This window comes from Zingiber officinale, chromosome 4A (assembly GCF_018446385.1).
Source record: "Zingiber officinale cultivar Zhangliang chromosome 4A, Zo_v1.1, whole genome shotgun sequence".
NCBI lineage: Eukaryota > Viridiplantae > Streptophyta > Magnoliopsida > Zingiberales > Zingiberaceae > Zingiber > Zingiber officinale.
In genome coordinates, this window is record NC_055992.1 from 107,621,902 (window position 1) to 107,641,528 (window position 19,627).

A 19,627-nucleotide genomic window follows, 5' to 3' on the forward strand; every position below is an offset into this window, starting at 1 on the left:
ACGAGCTCCAAATTTATTATAATTCAATACAAATTCAAAAAGTTTATATGATGAAAAATAATACTTAATTTAGTGCATATGAGAAAAAAACACACTAAGCTTTCCATGATCATGTTTGGACCTGTTGTTATCTAGGTTCCAACTCAGAGATTGAAACCTCATTTATAGAAAATTTTGTTGGCTTCACCTGGTTTTCACTATAATTTCTGCCCCTCCCTAAAACATCATTTGTTTCAATGGTTGTGCTGCCAGTATGATTGACAAATGCTGGAGCTGAAGGTGTAGGAAGACTAACAGAGTGGCTGTTGAGCATAATAACAACATTGGCCATGGTAGGTCTTTGAACTGGGTCTTCTTGCACACACAGCAATCCTATATGCATGCATCTTAGTACTTCTTGAGTCGGACATTGGTTGACTAAGTTTTGATCGATTGCTCGTAGAGCATTTCCTTGAGTCCAATTGCGCCAGATCTTTGTGAGTCAAATGAGAACAAAACAAGTTAATGATTTATTTTTCGTTCAAACAAAATACATTCAATCAAAGGAGAAAAGATGATTGATACTTACATGAGTAACAAGATCAACAGAATATACTGAGGATGACCCTCGATAACTATTATTCTTCTGACCCGTCAAGATCTCCAAGGTTAGTTCACCATAACTAAACACATCTGATTTTATTGATAAAAGACCATGAAGAACATATTCCGGTGCCATATATCCACTATAAAAAAATAACTTAGATTTAGCACTTTCTTTATTCTTGAACTTTTTCTTAGTAGGAATGTTAGGTTTAATCGAGTAAATAGAGTGTTTACATACTATGTTCCAGCAATTCTACTAGTATTTCCTTGTGTTTCATCCACTCCAAAAAGCTTCGCCAAACCGAAATCCGAAATTTTTGGGTTCATGTTAGCATCTAGCAAGATGTTACTCGCTTTTAAGTCTCGATGAATGATCTTCAGTCGTGAATCTTCATGAAGATAAAGAAGTCCTCTAGCAATGCCCTCAATAATCTTAAACCGCCTTGTCCAATCTAATTGCACCCTCTTCAAAGGATCTGCCCCCATCAATATATAATATTATGTTACTCGAGTTTGAACTAGTTATGGCGTGTGCAACAGAGCAACAATATTCTCAAACTTTGCATAGCATGATAAGCAATTAAAACTAAACTACTATATCTAACACTATCAATCTGAAAACATATGAGAAGATTCATGTTGTAGCCCATCAATGTTTTCTGCCAGTAAGTTAACCAAAAGCAAAATAAACTGGGATAAAATTGCCATATATTGGGCATATTGTGCTGCAAAATTTTACTTATAAAGTAGTTAAGTACGTACCGAATAAAAACTTATCAAGACTTGTATTAGAAAGGTACTCATAAACCAATAGTTTCTCCTCAGATTCTAAGCAACAGCCCAATAATCTGACAAGGTTTCTGTGTTGAAGTTTGCAACCAAAAGCACTTCATTTTTCAGCTCAACTAGTCCTTGCCCTGAGCTTCTAGAAAGCCTCTTCACTGCTATTTGCTCTCCATTCTCCAGTCTTCCCTGAATCCAAAGTATCATGAACATCATTTCTCAATTATCAAATTTAGAATCGTCCGGTCCACATATTTCAGTCTGTATACCAACCTTATAAACTGGTCCAAATCCTCCTTCCCCTAACTTGTTTGCATCAGAGAAGTTGTCTGTAGCGATTCGAATACTCTCAAGATCAAACAATAAAGATTCTGCAGCTCTTATTTCACCTTGATATTTATTATCTGTTCAAAAATATTTTTTCATAGTAAGCAATAAGCATCTGCGCATGCTCAAACACTATATAAGAGTTCAGCAGTCATACTGAATATATGTGAAAGTGGTTTCCATCTTGGCATTTTTGCTTTTGTTCTTCGACGACAGATAAAAATGACACATAGTAACAGCAACACTGCTGCAGCCAGAGGGATGATGATAAATAGAATTGTTCCCGGACCGTTGTTAGTATTTCCTAAACAAAGAAATGATAAATGAAACTTGATGCTTCAAATGAAAACATTATAGACTGCCCAAATGAAATTAGCATATAATACATACACGTTTCTTGTTTGTCAAAGTCAAAAAAAGTAATATGAAACCTTTACGTGTAATACAATTTGTCGACAATTCATATAGGGACAGGAGCACTGTTGAAGAATTTAGCTAATGGGCATGTAACGGTAGGCATACCTTTAGCCCGTCAACAACGGTAGCTTAATTGTCCATTTCTCCTCTTTAATACTACGTTACGTCGCTGCGGCCTCGTCTTCTTTGTTCTAATCTAACAAATATTGACTATTCTAACTACGACATGAGTAGATTAATAAATATCTCAAGCCCACAATTGATAAAGAAAGTCGGTCTGCGTAGTGACTGATAATGAAATCGTGACGCACCTCCAATTGCCTCACGAAACCAAAAAATGAGTATATGAAACTTACTGTTTCAAAATGAAAACAGTAAAATATAAACTGCCCAAATGAAATTAATATGTAGTAAATGCAAATTTCATGTTCTTTGGTCTTACTAAAAAAGAGTTAAAAAAAAGTAAAAAAATTAGTTTTTTACCGAATTAGGTAGGTAAGTTTATGAAATTATCAAATTGTATAGGTTACTTTTAAAATTATGAAATCACGTACACACGTCTCGTTTTACAAATAATCAGTCAACTGATAAAAAAATTAGTCAAATTGATTTTCTATTTGAAAATCAGTCGACTGATTTTGAACACCATGTCGAATCGATTTCAATCTGTGTCAAAGTTTCGAGAAAATCAATCGATTGATAATGAAAATCACTTGAATTGATTTACTTTTATATCAAAATCAGTTTTGGACAAAATTGGTTGATGGATAAACGACATCGGATTGACATGAAACTAATTCTATTGTGTTCGGCTAATTTTGCTAATTATATCCATGTACTCAAACACCAATTTGACCAAATATATTGAGAGCTGTGATTTTTTAAATACGAATATGTTTAAAAAATTCAATTCATGATCCATCAGTAGATTTTGGGCAAAATTGACAAATGGATCAAACGCCCTCGAATTGACATGAAACTAGTTATTTGTTCAGTTAGTTCTCTTGATTATTTTCATGTTCTCAAACATCAATTTGACTAAATATATTGAGAGCGATGATTTTTTAAACAGGAATATGTTTTAAAAATTCAATTAGTGTTCAAAGAATCACTTCTCTCAATATATTGAGGCAAATTGATGTTTGAGGGCATGATATAATCATGAGAAGAAAACGAACACAAATGAGCTAGTTTCATGTCAATCCGAAATTGTTTAGTCCATCGGCTGATTTTAGGCAAAATCGACTTATGGACCAAACATCCTCGGATTGATATGAAATTATTTCTTGAAATTATTTCTTATGTGTTCGGCTAGTTCTCATAATTATATCTATACTCTCAAATATCAATTTAACATAATATATTGAGAGCGATGATTTTTTGAACACAAATATATACGAAAAATCTAATTCGTATTCAAAAAATCACAGCTCTCAATATATTGGATCAACTTGATATTTGAGGTTATTAATATAATAAGGAGAACTAAATGAACACATAGGAATTAATTTTATATCAATCTGAGAACATTTGGTTCATCAGTCTATTTTGGATAGAATCGACTAATAAACCAAACAACCTCGGATTGATATGAAATTGTTTCTTATGTGTTCGGCTAGTTCTCATAATTATATCTATACTCTCAAACATCAATTTAACATAATATATTGAGAGCGATGATTTTTTTAACACAAATATATTCGAAAAATCTAATTCGTATTCAAAAAATCACAGCTCTCAATATATTGGATCTAACTTGATATTTGAGGATATTAATATAATAAGGAGAACTAAATGAACACTTAGGAATTAATTTTATATCAATCTGAGAACATTTGGTTCATCAGTCTATTTTGGACAGAATCGACTAATAAACCAAACAACCTCGGATTGACATGAAACTATCTCCTATATATTTAGCTAGTTCTTCTAATTATATTCATATCCTCAACTAACAATTTGACCCAAGATAATAAGAGCAACGATTTTTTAAATACCAATTAAAATTTTCAAATATATTCGTGTTCAATAAATCATCGCTTTTAATATATTGAATCAAAATGATATTTGAGTGCATTAGTATTATTAGGAGAAGTAGATGAAATCAATCCAAGGTTGATTGGTCCATCAACGGATCTTGCCCAAAAATGACTGATGAACCACAAAATTTTTTCGAATATATTAGTGTTCAGAAAATGACTGCTCTCAATATATTGGGTCAAATTGATATTGAGAGCATGTATATAATCAGGAGAATTGCCCGAACATATATGAATTAGTTTCATATTAATCCGAGAACGTTGGGTCCATCAATCAATTTTGTCCAAAATCGACTTTAATATAGAAGCAAATCGATTTAATTGATTTTCATTATCAGTCAAACCGATTTGCTCCAAACTTTGGTAGAGAAAAATCGATTCAACTGGTGTTAAAATTCAGTCGACATGATTGTTTTTCAATCCAACAAATATTACTTAAAACTATTATAGGGACTACGACAAGTTTAAAACAAGCTCAATAACTGATCAAACAAGTAAAAATTTTAAATAATTAAACAAGTTTGAATTGAGAGCTCAATAACATCTAAACGAACCAAACTCAAGCTCAAATTGAACTCTAAATTTCAATTAAGAGCTCGATAACATCTAAATAAATCAAACTCAAGACAAGGTTCAAAGAAACGTAAGCTCATGCAAAATAAACTAAGCCAAACTTAAATAATTATTTCAAAGATTTGGTTATTTTAAATTTAACTTGACTTGATTCGATTACCATATCAAATAAACTTAAACACTTCAAAACTATACTCGATTCCGAAACAGTCATATTGTGGAAACAATAAGCTTTCTCATTAATTACTTAGACTTGTGTAGCCAAGTCTTGAGTCCAGTCCTTGACAGGTATATCTTTGACCCGCCAGCCGGTGGCTTACTTCTTCATTTCTCCCTATTATTCTACGCGCATGACTCCTGGTCCTTGTTCTAATCCTACTAATATTACTTAAAAACTATTCTAGAGTAGGGACTACGACACGAGTGATTAATTATACTAAATTTTAATTATACACTATGATGCGGATATATCTATTGTCCAGAGGAATTTTGAGAAGAAGAGGGCATTTTAGTCTTTTTCACATGTGGAAAGTTTTGGAGTTTTATGACGCACGGTTTATCACGTTGAGAGGAGGAGGGGCGTTTTCTTCGTCGCATCAGTCCGCTGCCACCACGGACACAGGAAGACATAGCCTCTGCCGCTCACCAGACCGGCCAGCGCTGCCTATCCCAGCACCGCCCTCTCACGCTCGCCTCTCCTTGACCCCGTCACGAATACCGCCGTCATTTCCTCTCACAATGCCACAGTCACCTCCCCTTTTCCCTCATCGCCCGCCGACAGCCTCTGGCCATCGTCGGGAACCTCCTCACTGGGGGTTAGCCCACTGCCACTCACGCTGTCTCCCTCTCTGTCGGGACTCCGGCGTCCACAACCGCTTCCAGCGGCCGCCGCCCTCAGGACCGCCGGTAGCCAAGCGTTGTCTCTATCTCCATCTTTTTGGCATCCACAGTCGTCCATCAGCAGTCTCCTCCAGAACGCCACAGCATCGCCTCTCTACAGGCCACCTCCCGGCCGTCCGTACTGTCATACGCTTCCAATGTTTGATCGGGCCTCTGAGCCCTCAATGTCATTGTGCTTTGATTTGACTTGTTGTATTCTAATTTCGTGCCACTGTGGTGTTCTGACCTTCGCGCCGTTGTTGTATTTCGATTTGTGTGTCGTTGTTGTATTCCGGCCTGCGTATCGTCTTCCGGATCCATACTGCATTCAGCTTCGTGACGTCGCCTCCCAACCCAGTTCCTCATCTAGCTCACATTCACCTACTTTTCTGGGTCACGACGACTCGATCAATCTTACGACCAGCTCACTGGTCTATCAGAGAGCGCCTCCCGAGACCAGGATATGTCACCGTACTCACTCTTCATTCGTTTCATTATTTAACTTTTATCTTGCTCCTATATCCGTGAGATTTGTCTCGAGCATTGGGATGCAAGGGATCGAGGACACTCAGGTTCTGCCTACAGATAGCGTTGACAAGAAATCTTCTGATGACTTAGTCAATATAGAAGATAATTCATGATACCCTCCCCGTCTTCTCAGCTTTCAGACCGGATCATACTATTATTTAAAACCCATTCTAATCTCTAAAAAAAATGATTAACCAGGCTGGGTAACGTCCAGCCTGAGGTGACCGGTCCGACCCCACGAAAGTTTCTTACTGGGCACCAGGGTAAATCGGGAAGCGCTCGCAGTGGGCAGTCCAGTATCCTTTAGTTGCATGCTCCATTTGGAGGAAAAATTCCTGTAAATTCGTCATAGTTGGGGCTCGAACCGTGAGTGTCTGAGTGACGACTTGGATACTCAGCTACTGCACCATAGCTCCGGGACCAAAAAAAAAAAAACATTCTAATCTCTAGGGACTCCGACATGAGTTGATTAATTAAGTATACACAATTTTATTTGATAATGCAATCTTCTCGTACCTCCAATTGCTTCGTTTGGCCTGGAACCATTGGAACTCCGAGTCGACGGTGGTGGTGCTTGCGGAGGCGCTTGCGGAGGCGGAGCACCTACGCCGGAAAGATTATAGAAAGGGTACAACTCGAATCGAAGGAAGCAACTCTGTGAAAACAGTGCTGCCCCTTGTTTTGAAACGCAGCACCTGGAAATCGACGACACCATGCTTCGGAGACAATAGTAACAATTGTCCGGAGAAAAGTCCCTGGTGCACTGCACCAGCCCGTATATCCTGTCGAAGTCTGACACGTTCTCCGTTCCGGCCGCGAAGAGCCTTGCCGAACCGCGCGCTTCCTGCGTGAGCGAGTCCATGAGGTTCCCCAGCAGGCTGTCGAACTTTTGGGGGTCGCTGGCGTTGTTGGTATTCCACGCCCACAACTGGTAGCCAATGTCAGGGACGAAGAAAAAGCTTTCGTTGGAGTAGCGGAGGAGGGATTCGTCGTGGCCGATGGTGGACCTGGTGCCGTTGGGGCATGTGCTGATGATTTCTACGGCGACAGATGCGAGGCAGGCTTGGCAGACGAAGGAGGAAACGTCGCCGCGGCAGAGAGCGAGGCCGTTGACTCGGGATGGGGGCTAAGAACCGACGCTTGTATTGAAGAAGCCGGCGGCAGCGGTTGAGGGGGAGGAGAGGGCCGTGAGGAGGAGATCGAGGTTGGAGCGGAAACTGCTATTAGTTGTGTAGTTGGTATCGGTAGGACAGTAGTTCCAAGAATTTAGGGGTGTCAATTCGGGTGGGTCGGGTCGGGTTGGGTCGGGTTGAGTTTTTTTTTTTTTTTTAACCCAACCCGAACCCGACCCGAACCCGAGTTTAACCCAAAACACCTCAACCCGAACCCGAACCCGACCAACCCGATCAACCCGAACCCGACCCATATAACCCGAAAATCCGATTCAAAATGACTTTTTGGGGCTATTTTCCCTATAATTCTTCACTTTTATCTCAATATTCCATCATTATCATACAAACATGATATTAATATACATAAAAACATCTAAATTTTTAAAATAAAATTTGATTTAACCCCAAAAAAACTCACAAAACCCTATATTTAAGTCAACCCGGGTCAACCCGAACCCAACCCGACCCAACCCGAGACTCATTTACTCTCCAACCCTCCAACCCAAACCCGACCCGAACCCGAAAATGCCCAACCCGAACCCGATTTTTTTCGGGTCGACTCGGGTTGGGTCGTAGGATCGAGTTCATTTTTGACACCCCTACAAGAATTAATAGTTTGGGGAAGGGGGAAGAGGAGAAGAAGCAAGGAGGGGAAGAAGAAGATGCAGTCGGACATCTTCAGTGACGTTTTGGCAAATGACTTCTGCAGGAAGAGACCACTCGTAGTTTAATTAAGTAATGGAGAGAGCCAGAGAGGAGAGGGATGATGCTAGTTAGAACAGTCAACCATTGGGAAAGTTTTTGTCATATCATTCAACCACGATAGTTTACGACTGTTACGAAATGCATAGCGGAGATTTACATTAAAAACCTGTCGGAGATATGATATTTGTAAATTTTAAAAAGAAATTGATAATTATATATTCTAGATAAATTAATTCAACCAAATTACAATATAATGAAATTAAATTCTAAAATAATATAATTAACCATTATATTGCCTAAACAACTTAATCTTAGACTTGATAAAAACTTTTATCCAAAGTAATTTACATAAGAGTTTTAACAATTCTTCAAGATATTTGGTTGTATGAATAATTTTTCTCAGCTTCTCGGCAGCCAGACCATTAAACAAAGCACAGATCAGACAATCTATTGTCAAATCTACAAAGATATATAGTAATCCCATTCGGAATCTAAATCAGATGGAGGTCGGTCACGCTGTCGCTGGTTTTGACAGAAGGTGACGGAGACCCTCAGTACTTCGAGGGCAGGCTCACACGAGCTGCTGACACGGGGCGGTGCTAAGGATGACGAAGCGAGAGTTCCCTGCGCACACTCAGACGAGCACCCTCTACGTTAGGGACCAAGAACCAGGAAAAGATTCCCCGGAGCAAACCCTCCGACGCTAAAGTCAGGTACTTTTTCCTCAGAAAAACAGTAAAAATGTAGAAAGTAGAAGACAGATGCGAAAAAGTTAGTGAGCGTACCCGCGCAAGGGAGAGGACACCCCTTTTTATGACATGCGTACTTTGGGCCTCTGCAAGTAGCAGGGAATGTCGGGTGACAGACCTTGTCTGGCGGTGAGGGACACTTGGCATCTTCTTATAGGTCCAAGGAAGGTTCTGTTATCAGCGAGTCACAGACCGTTAGAATATACCCTGACACACAGCAGATATTCTCTGACAGGTGGTTACAATTCTCTGACTCTGTTGTCGTTTTTGTTGATCGGGCATGAACAAGAGAACTCCTGACCTGGATGTATCTGAGTAGTCCGCCATGTCCTGACCAAGCGTATCAAGTTCCTATATATATCTACTATGAGAAAAACCCGCCTGGTAGAGATAGTTCCTGTTCTTCCTTCACTGTTCCTTACGTTACCAGTTTGACTTCCTAATTCGGACATCTCGACCGAGCAATCATTCTGAATTCCCGACCTAAACATCCCGACCGAGCAAATATTCTGAATTCCCGACCTGGGCATCCCGACCGGGCAACTCGTCTAAATTCCCGACTTGGGCGTCCCGACCGAGCAACCAATTTAAATTCCCGACCCGTGCATCCCGTCCGGGCAACCAATCCAAATTCCTGACCTGGGTCTCTCGACCGAGTATTAACCGAGCAGCGGCTTTTAACAGTTAGAGCCTTTCTTTGGAGCGATGCGTACTCTCGACCTTAGATTGTCACGTCCTCTTGACTTCTGATTGCCGTGTCCTTTTGACTTCTGACTGTCACACTTCCTTAACTTCTGACTGTCACGTCCTTTTTATCAGACCCTACCATTATGCACCATATCATATAGTATTCTCGATCATGATTGATAAAGTTTGTAACGAATCAAAGTTAGTTAATTACGTGATTGATGCATGGCCTCAAAAATCTTCCCAGCCAGTTCAAAGTGGTTTGTTTCTCCTCCTTGCAAAGATGATGGTATTGAGATCATAACACAAAATGTCCTGCCGTGAGGCAGATCTTCCATCATATAGATTCATTCCTTTTTATCGATCAACTTTTTACAGTTAAGAATGTCTTGGCCGACTTTCTTCACTATCTGATGTGTGTTTGTTCTGCATTCTATTGCAATCTAGCTAAGCACTTGGATTCTGACATTTGTTTTATTTCTTGATCCTCAGTTAATTAGCTTAAGCAAACCAGATATTTTGTACTCTTCCTTTTACATGTTATAGTATGAATCATCACCCCCAAATCCATATAAAATACAAATTAAATGTAACACAAACCTGAACATGCACTTGAAACTAATATTTGGACACGAACTCCCGAATTTATTATAATTCAATACAAATTCAAAAAGTTTATATGATGAACAATAATACTTAATTTAATGCATATGAGAAAAAAAAACACTAAACTTTCCATGATCATGTTTTGACTTGTTATCTAGGCTCCAACTCAGAGATTGAAACCTCATTTATAGAAAATTTTATTGCCTTCACCTGGTTTTCACTATAATTTCTGCCCCTCCCTAAAACACCATTTGTTTCAATGGTTGTGCTGCCAGTATGATTGACAAATGCTGGAGCTGAAGGTGTAGGAAGACTAACAGAGTGGCTGTTGAGCATAATAACAACATTGGCCATGGTAGGTCTTTGAACCGGGTCTTCTTGCACACACAGTAATCCTATATGCATGCATCTTAGTACTTCTTGAGTCGGACATTGGTTGACTAAGTTTTGATCGATTGCTCGTAGAGCATTTCCTTGAGTCCAATTGCGCCAGATCTTTGCGAGTCAAATGAGAACAAAACAAGTTAATGATTTATTTTTCGTTCAAACAAAATACATTCAATCAAAGGAGAAAAGATGATAGATACTTACATGAGTAACAAGATCAACAGAATATACTGAGGATGACCCTCGATAACTGTTATTCTTCTGACCCATCAAGATCTCCAAGGTTAGCACACCATAACTAAACACATCTGATTTAATTGATAAGAGACCATGAAGAGCATATTCCGGTGCCATATATCCACTGTAAAAAATTAACTTAGATTTAGTACTTTCTTTATTCTTGAACTTTTTCTTTAGCAGGAATGTTAGGTTTAATCAATTAAGTAAATAAAGTGTTTACATACTATGTTCCAGCAATTCTACTAGTATTTCCTTGTGTTTCATCCACTCCAAAAAGCTTCGCCAAACCGAAATCTGAAATTTTTGGGTTCATATTAGCATCTAGCAAGATGTTACTCGCTTTTAGGTCTCGATGAATGATCTTCAGTCGTGAATCTTCATGAAGATAAAGAAGTCCTCTAGCAATGCCCTCAATGATCTTAAACCGCCTTGTCCAATCTAATTGCACCCTCTTCAAAGGATCTGCCCCCATCAATATATAATATTATGTTACTTGAGTTTGAACTAGTTATGGCATGTGCAACAGAGCAACAATATTCTCAAACTTTGCATAGCATGATAAGCAATTCAAAACTAAACTAACACTATCAATCTGAAAACATATGAGAAGATTCATGGTTTAACATAGCTCCATGTTTTCTGCCAGTAAGTTAACCAAAAGCAAAATAAACTGGGATAAAATTGCCATGTATTGGACATATTGTGCTGAAAAATTTTACTCATAAAGTAGTTAAGTACATACCGAATAAAAACTTATCAAGACTTGTATTAGAAAGGTACTCATAAACCAATAGTTTCTCCTCAGATTCTAAGCAACAGCCCAATAATCTGACAAGGTTTCTGTGTTGAAGTTTGGCAACCAAAAGCACTTCATTTTTCAGCTCAACTAGTCCTTGCCCTGAGCTTCTCGAAAGCCTTTTCACTGCTATTTGCTCTCCATTCTCCAGTCTTCCCTGAATCCAAAGTATCATGAACATCATGTCTCAATTATCAAATTTAGAATCGTCCATCCATATATTTCAGTCTTTATACCAACCTTATAAACTGGTCCAAATCCTCCTTCTCCTAACTTGTTTGCATCAGAGAAGTTGTCTGTAGCGATTCGAATACTCTCAAGATCAAACAATAAAGATTCTGCAGCTCTTATTTCACCTTGATATTTATTATCTGTTCAAAAATATTTTTTCATAGTAAGCAATAAGCATCTGCGCATGCTCAAACACTATATAAGAGTTCAGCAGTCATACCGAATATATGTGAAAGTGGTTTCCATCTTGGCATTTTTGCTTTTGTTCTTCGACAACAGATAAAAATGGCACATAGTAACAGCAACACTGCTGCAGCCAGAGGGATGGCGATAAATAGTATGGTTCCCCGACCGTTGTTTCTATTTCCTAAACAAAGAAATGATAAATGAAACTTGATGCTTCAAATGAAAACATTATAGACTGCCCAATGAAATTAACATATAATACATACACGTTTCTTGTTTGTCAAAGTCAAAAAAAGTAATATGAAACCTTTACGTGTAATACAATTTGTCAACAATGCAGATAGGGACAGGAGTGTTGTTGAATAATTTAGCTAATGGCCGTGTAACGATAGGCATACCTTTAGCCCGTCAACAACGATGGCTTAATTGTCCATTTCTCCTATTTAATACTACGCTACGTCGCCGCATGCCTCGTGTTCTCTGTTCCAATCTAACAAATACTGACTATTCTACGGACTGGACTACGACATGAGTAGATTAATAAAATCTCTCAAGTCCACAATTGAGAAAGAAAGTTGGTCTGCGTAGTTGGATTAACTATACAAGATTTAATTGATAATGAAATCGTGACGCACCTCCAATTGCCTCGTTTGGTCTGGAACTGTTGGAACTTGGAGTCGTCGGTGCTGGCGGAGGCGGAGCACCGACGGCGGAAAGATTGTAAAAAGGGTACGACTCGAATCGAAGGAAACAACTCTGTGAATACACTTTCCCCCCTTGTTTTGAATCGCAACACTTGGGAATCCCCGCTACCATTTGTCGGAGACACAGGTAACAATCGTCCGGGGACAAGTCCCTGGTGCACTGCACCAGCCCGAACATCCTGTTGAAGGCCGACACGTTCGCCGTTCCGGCCGCGAACAGCCCCTCCGAGCCGCGCGCTTCCAGCGTGAGCGTGTCCATGAGGTTCCCCAGCAGGCTGTCGAACGTTTGGGGGTCGGTGGCGTTGTTAGCATTCCACGCCCAGTACTGGAAACCAGTGTCAACGACGGAGAAGAAGCTTTCGTTGGAGTAGCGGAGAAGGCAATCGTCGTAGCAGATGGTGGACCTGGTACCGTTGGGGCACCGGTTGATGATTTCTACGACGGCGGATGAGAGGCAGGTTTGGCAGGAGGAGGAGGAAACGTCGCCGCGGCAGAGGGCGAGGCCGTTGATTCGGGATGGGGACTGAAAACTGACGGTTGAGTTGAGGAAGCCGGCGGCGGCGGTTGAGGGGGAGGAGAGGGACGCGAGGAGGAGGTCGAGGTTGGAGCGGAAACTGCTATCAGTTGTGTAGTTGGTATCGGAAGGACAGTAGTTCCAGAGAAGGGAAGAATTAATGGTTCGGAGACAGAGGAGGAGAAGAAGAAAGGAGATTGAGAAGAAGATGGATTCGGCCATTTTTTTGTGATGTTTTGGCAAATAACAAATCACATACGACTCGTAGTTTTAAGCAAGCAATTGAGGAATGGCCATTCGATTGGAATTTTTTAATCACGAAATGAGGCTCGTCAACCACAATAATTTACGACTATTCGAAATTCAGAGCAGAGTTTACGGGTAAAACAAGTTCACCTTTACTGCTGGTGCTCGACTGCAACGGTGGAGGTGAAACTGGAGTCAACGGCGGCGAAGATACTTCTTCTGTAGCAGAAATGTTGTAGAAAGGGTAAATTTCATATCGAAGATCGCAGCTCTGCCCTAACACCTTGCACCCCTGCCTCCAGCCGCACAAGGTGGGTATGCTCCCCACTGCGTCAAGAAGACAATTGTAGCACTCACCGGCGTACAAGTCCCTTGTGCACTGCACCAGCCCATATAACTTCGTAAAGCTCGTCAGATTCACATCCCCCGCCGCGAACAGCTTCGACGAGGTAAATGCCGCCTTCGTGGCGAGACTGTTCATCAGATTTCCCAACTTATCGTTGAAGATCTGCGGGTCCGATGCGTTGTTGGGGTTGGTTTGATAGACCTTGTAGGAAATCGTGTCGGTGGAGAAGAAGTTCGTGTTGGAGTAGCGGAGCATGCAGATGTCGTACCATATGGCGGAGCTCATACCGGTAGGGCAACTGTGGGTGATTTGTGTGACGGAGGCACTGAGGCAGCCCTGGCAGTCACTGAGGGAGAGATCTCCTCGGCACAACGCGAGGCCGAAGGCTTGGTCCGGAGGTTGGCCCATCGTGTCGTTGTGGAATCCTGTGGCGGCGGTGGCGGAGGAAGAGAGGGAAGCGAGAAGAAGAATGAGATTGTTGTGGAATGCACTGCTTATTGTGTAGTTTGCATCAGTTGGGCACAAATTCCATAGGAAGTTTGGAGCGTTGGTAGTCACAGCAGGATTAAAGTAAAAGATAATGAGCAAAGACAGCAAGTAGGAGGAGTAGGAAAGCCTAAACTTGTGACGGCAACTCGTCTTCACAAACCCATGCAGAGATAGAGCCATGGAGCTAGGGGATTGGGATTGAACCAAGCTGGAAAAGAGCAGCTCATAAAAAGGCTGAGAAGACTTGACCAGTTGCTCTATTACAGGAAGTCGTTGTTCAGGAATTCCATGGCCCTTTTAGCGACTAGCTAGCTACATAAAAATCAATAATCAAGGTTATTATACTAATTATATCCTTAATATCCTGTGGCTCCACGAGCAAGCCGTAAGCCCGCGGCCAAACAATCGATGATGAGCTCACAATCAGATTAAGTGGTTGTTGTCAGGTGGCTATCATGAGCTCGCAAGCAAGTTATGAGCTTGTCATTGGGCTGGCAACAATTCATAGAGAGAACGCTTGGAAGACGGTGCAATATAATTGAGATTTTATGAGGAGGTAAAAAATGTTTGTTTTGTTTGGATCATAATTTGACAAAAAATAATCTACAAATAAATTATAAATCCATCCTTACACTAATTATACGTCTAGTTAATAAAGAAAGTATCCGAGTTAATTTAGCATAATTAAAGGATATATAAAAGAAAATTGAATTATTCCTGGCCAAAACAAATAATGTAACGAAAAATTAAAGAAAAATCCCCACGGGTCAAAGTCCAACTACCATCAATGTTCCGTCATGCAATCCCTTGTTTTCACTTCCTACATGTAAAGTTTCATTTACTTCAACTCCCTCATGCAAATATCATTACCTAATTGCCCTTTAAATTTTTTAAGTATAAAAAGTTTAAAAATGAGTATAATTCATCTTAAATTCAGCACTTTAAACTAGAATTCAGTATATTTCTATCAAAATTCAGGACTTTAAATAAGAATCCAATATATTTCTATCAAAATTGGCCCCTCATATTTTTTAGGCATAAAAAATCTAAAAATAAATATAATTCCTTTTAAATTCCGCACTTTAAACTAGATTCCAATATATTTTCTATCAAATTGAACATGATCTTTTTTTTCCTACTTAATATAATTCCTTCTAAATTCACAATTCAAAGAAAATCTAGTATATTTTCTACCTAATTGAGTATCATTTAAAGAAAATCTAGTATATTTTTCATCTAATTAAAGTGCAAAAAGAGTCGTGCTCAATTTGATAGAAAATATACTGAATTCTAGTTTAATGTGCTGAATTTAAGAAAAATTATACTCATTTTTGAACTTTTTATACCTGAAAATATCAAGGATAATTAGGTAAATTAGTATCTATTATTTTGGACTAGGGAGTGGAAACAAATATTTTGATCAATGGAAACTATATACAAAATTGAATTTATGATTGAGGACTACATACAAATTTACATAAATTAAAGAAAAATCCCCACTAGTCAAAGTCCAACTACCATCAATGTTTCGTCATTTTCTATTGAAAAATTAAAAATCAAAAATCAAAAAGTCTTTTTAGGGGAACAGTCTTGACTATTACGTGTCATAAGATACTCGCTCACGTCACATCATATCTTTCCTAGAGCATCCACAGTGGATAAACCCCGTTGAGAGCTCCTTCGTTGCCACGTCTGCGCCACATCAAAAGTTAAAAACCTCATATCTTCTTCCACTATAAAAAAACCTCTCAACAACTCCCTCATGGGTCCCACACTTTTTATTATATATAATTCTCATTTCTCCTTCATAATTCATACACCATTAATTCTTTATAAATTTAATTCATACACCATTAATTTTTTATAAAATTTAAATTTATAAATGGATAACATTAAACAACATTAATAATTAAAAAAAATACATAAATATTACAGTACATCAAATAAAAAGACATAAATTATAATAATATTCCTAACAATAAACATAAACTCATCTACACCAAGTCAATGTCTCTGTTTAATTTTTTCCACCATTTTATCTTGTAAATAAAGTTGTCTTGGTGTCATCTCACTAGTATCCTTCATAAGAATTTCATAATCCTTATGAAAGATCTCGGCTTCTCGCAAAGTCATTTTTTGGATTTGATATTCTTTAATATCTTGTCATTCTTTATCGCAAAGTCATTTTTTGGATTTGATATTCTTTAATATCTTGTCATTCTTTGTCGATGCTATGTTCCATTGTGTCACCCTCTCTGGCTTTAGATTTGCCCTTTCTCTTCGCTGCCTTTTGCCCTATAGGACGAATGCGGACTTCAAAGTCATCTAAATCAACACTTGTATCTGGATTTGATGTTGAAGTGTTTCCCCCTGATTCGGATGTCCTTGCTTTCTTGTTAGAGTAATGAGCAATTGATTGTGGAGTATATTTCTCATATTCTTTGAGAACCCTCCACACATGCATATAATTAAAATCCTTGCCTTTGTTGTTGGCTTTCCACATATTCAATGCATTCTCCAACACATTCTCGTCACTCCAACCGCTTTGCCGATGAGTATAAAAATTATTATAAGTTGCAGAAAATTCATTTACCATTGGTGCAAACCTATAATAATGTGATTTCAGCCGCTGATAACTTCTCGTCATAGATCCAGTGGGTCGATGTTTGTTGAAGTAATCAGCTATACGTTTCCAAAAAGCTTGATCCTTCTGTTGTCTGCACCTGGAACACCCCAACAGAATGGTGTAGCAGAACGAAGGAATAGGACTCTTATGGAGATGGTTAGATCAATGATGAGTTATTCAGAATTACCAAATTCGTTTTGGAGATATGCTCTGGAAACAGCAGTGTATGTTCTGAACTTAGTACCTTCTAAATCAGTTTCTTCTACTCCCATAGAATTGTGGAATGGGCGAAAACCCAGTCTAAGACATATTCGGATTTGGGGTAGTCCAGCACATGTGCTGAAACCAGATGCTGATAAGTTAGAATCCCGTACAGAAGTTCATGTGTTTGTAGGATATCCCAAAGAAACGAAAGGTGGTTTATTTTATAGTCCTAAAGACCAGAAGGTCATTGTTAGCACCAATGCCCAGTTTTTATAAGAAGACTATATAATGGATCACAAGCCCAGTAGTAAAGTTGTTTTAGAAAAACTAAGAGAGGACACGTCTACTTTAGTACCAACAGTACAAGATGAAGTACCACAAGAGACTACAACACGTGTCACACATGATACACAACCACAGACAGTCCTTCGTCGTAGTGGGAGGGTTGTGAGGCAGCCTGAGAGATTAATGTTTTTGGGAGAGTCTTCGGACTTGATCCCGGGTAAACATGAACCTGATCCCCGGACATATGGCGAAGCACTCCAAGATATAGATGCAACATCTTGGCAAAAGGCGATGAATTCTGAAATAGAGTCTATGTACTCTAATAAGGTCTGGGAGCTTGTAGAACCACCTGATGGTGTGAAAGCCATTGGATGCAAGTGGATCTACAAAAGGAAAAGAGGGACAGATGGGAAGGTAGAAACCTTCAAAGCTAGGCTTGTTACGAAAGGGTACACTCAGAAAGAGGGAATCGATTATGAGGAAACCTTTTCACCGGTAGTCATGCTTAAGTCTATCCGGATACTCTTATCCATTACTGCTCATATGGATTATGAGATTTGACAAATGGATGTAAAGACAGCTTTCCTTAATGGAAGTCTTGAAGAGAACATCCATATGAAGCAACCAGAAGGGTTCATTGAAAAAAGCAAAGAGCATCTAGTGTGTAAGCTCAATCGGTCCATTTATGGACTGAAGCAAGCTTCAAGATCTTGGAACATCCGGTTTAATGAAGTGTAACGGAAACGTGGTGGTATTTCTTGTACTATACGTAGATGATATTTTGTTAATTGGCAACAATGTCAAAGTATTATCAGACGTAAGGGTATGGTTGTCCAAACAATTTGATATGAAGGACTAGGAGAGTGTGCACACATTCTTGGGATCAAAGTAATAAGGGATCGCAAGAAAAGAATGTTGTGTCTGTCCCAAGCTTCATATATAGATACAATCCTTGCTCGTTTTAGCATGCAGGATTCCAAGAAAGGTTTTTTACCTTTTAGGCATGGAATAGCTCTATCTAAAGAGATGTCTCCTAAGACATCAAAGGAGATAGAAGACATGAAAGCAGTTCCTTATGCCTCGGCTGTAGGAAGCCTTATGTATGCAATGCTATGTACGAGACCTGATATTTGTTTTGCCGTGGGCATGGTCAGCAGATATCAGAGTAACCCTGGACAAGGACATTGGACTGCAGTAAAGCATATATTAAAGTACCTGAGAAGGACTAGAGATTATATGCTAGTTTACCAAGCAGACGATTTGCTCCCTGTGGGTTACACGGATTCAGATTTCCAATCAGATAGGGACAACAGTAAGTCTACATCAGGCTATGTGTTTTGTAACGACCCAACTCCTGGGTACTAATCTGTGAGCCGGATCGCTACATTAACTACTGAAGCTACTGTACGGAAAACTGGGTAAAATAAAATTTCACTAACTGACTCGGTTAGTCTGACAACTGATACACCCATGCTGTTATAAGGAAGGATTCAAGACCCTTTCCTGTTGGTGTACACGTGCTAAGGAGAATACTTGATCTCCCATCTGAGCTAGGAACTCAGAATTTACTTGATCGATCCACGGATCGATCAAACTTCTACGATTCTGTGCCTTGCTGGATCGGTCTGCGGACCGACCAGGAACTAATCTGTCGCGGACCGATCCAGGTGTGTCTGGATCGGTCTGCGGACCGATCTGCACTGAAATCTCCTCGAGGCTCTTGTCGGCTGGATCGGTCGGTGGCCGATCCGGGAGATCTGATAGCATCTTATCTCTCTGGATCGGTCGGTGGCCGATCCAACTCGGACCAGACGATCGGTGCGGGGACCGATCGATGGCGATTTCACTCGAGAGTTACGATTTGACACTTTGGCGTGCCAAAACATCACACAATAGTTCTAAAACAATGGAAACACATATAAGCATATAAGTACCAATGTTCTAAACGTGATAAGCTAAACCAAACATAGTTACTAAGCTAGAACAATTAGTAACAAGACTAAATATGAAACTAGACATGTTAAGTGCTAAAACTGAAATAAAAGCGTATAGATCCCAAGGATCTTTATTCCAGACCCCTTGCACACACACATCATTGTAGCATCGCCTTTCAGCCTCCGCTAATCCACTTTTCTTTTACCAGTATCTGCAGTATAAGAAAAGTAGTATCTGTAAGCCAATAAGCTTAGTAAGAAACCATCTACCTCACAAAAGCATGCATACGATGCAGATATGATTTTAAATCATGCTATTTGAAAAATATACTGAATATGCAAGCATGGCATGGCATGGTATCACACAAGCATGGCATAACATATAAACC

At 39.5% G+C, this 19,627-nt stretch overlaps 1 protein-coding gene and 1 pseudogene across 1 annotated transcript; both read right to left on the minus strand.

Annotated features, from left to right (window-relative positions):
- Positions 1–127: 127 nt before the first annotated feature.
- Positions 128–14,451, minus strand: LOC121972598 (annotated as a pseudogene).
- Positions 14,452–16,404: 1,953 nt separating this feature from the next.
- Positions 16,405–16,785, minus strand: LOC121972599. The gene has a single exon (XM_042524251.1). The coding sequence runs from the start codon at positions 16,783–16,785 to the stop codon at positions 16,405–16,407; it is 381 nt and encodes a 126-aa protein (XP_042380185.1).
- Positions 16,786–19,627: the final 2,842 nt, after the last annotated feature.

What these genes read in the sequence shown, in the direction of transcription:
- LOC121972599 (XM_042524251.1), bottom strand. Translation starts at nt 16,785, where the DNA reads ATGGTAAATGAATTTTCTGCAACTTATAATAATTTTTATACTCATCGG.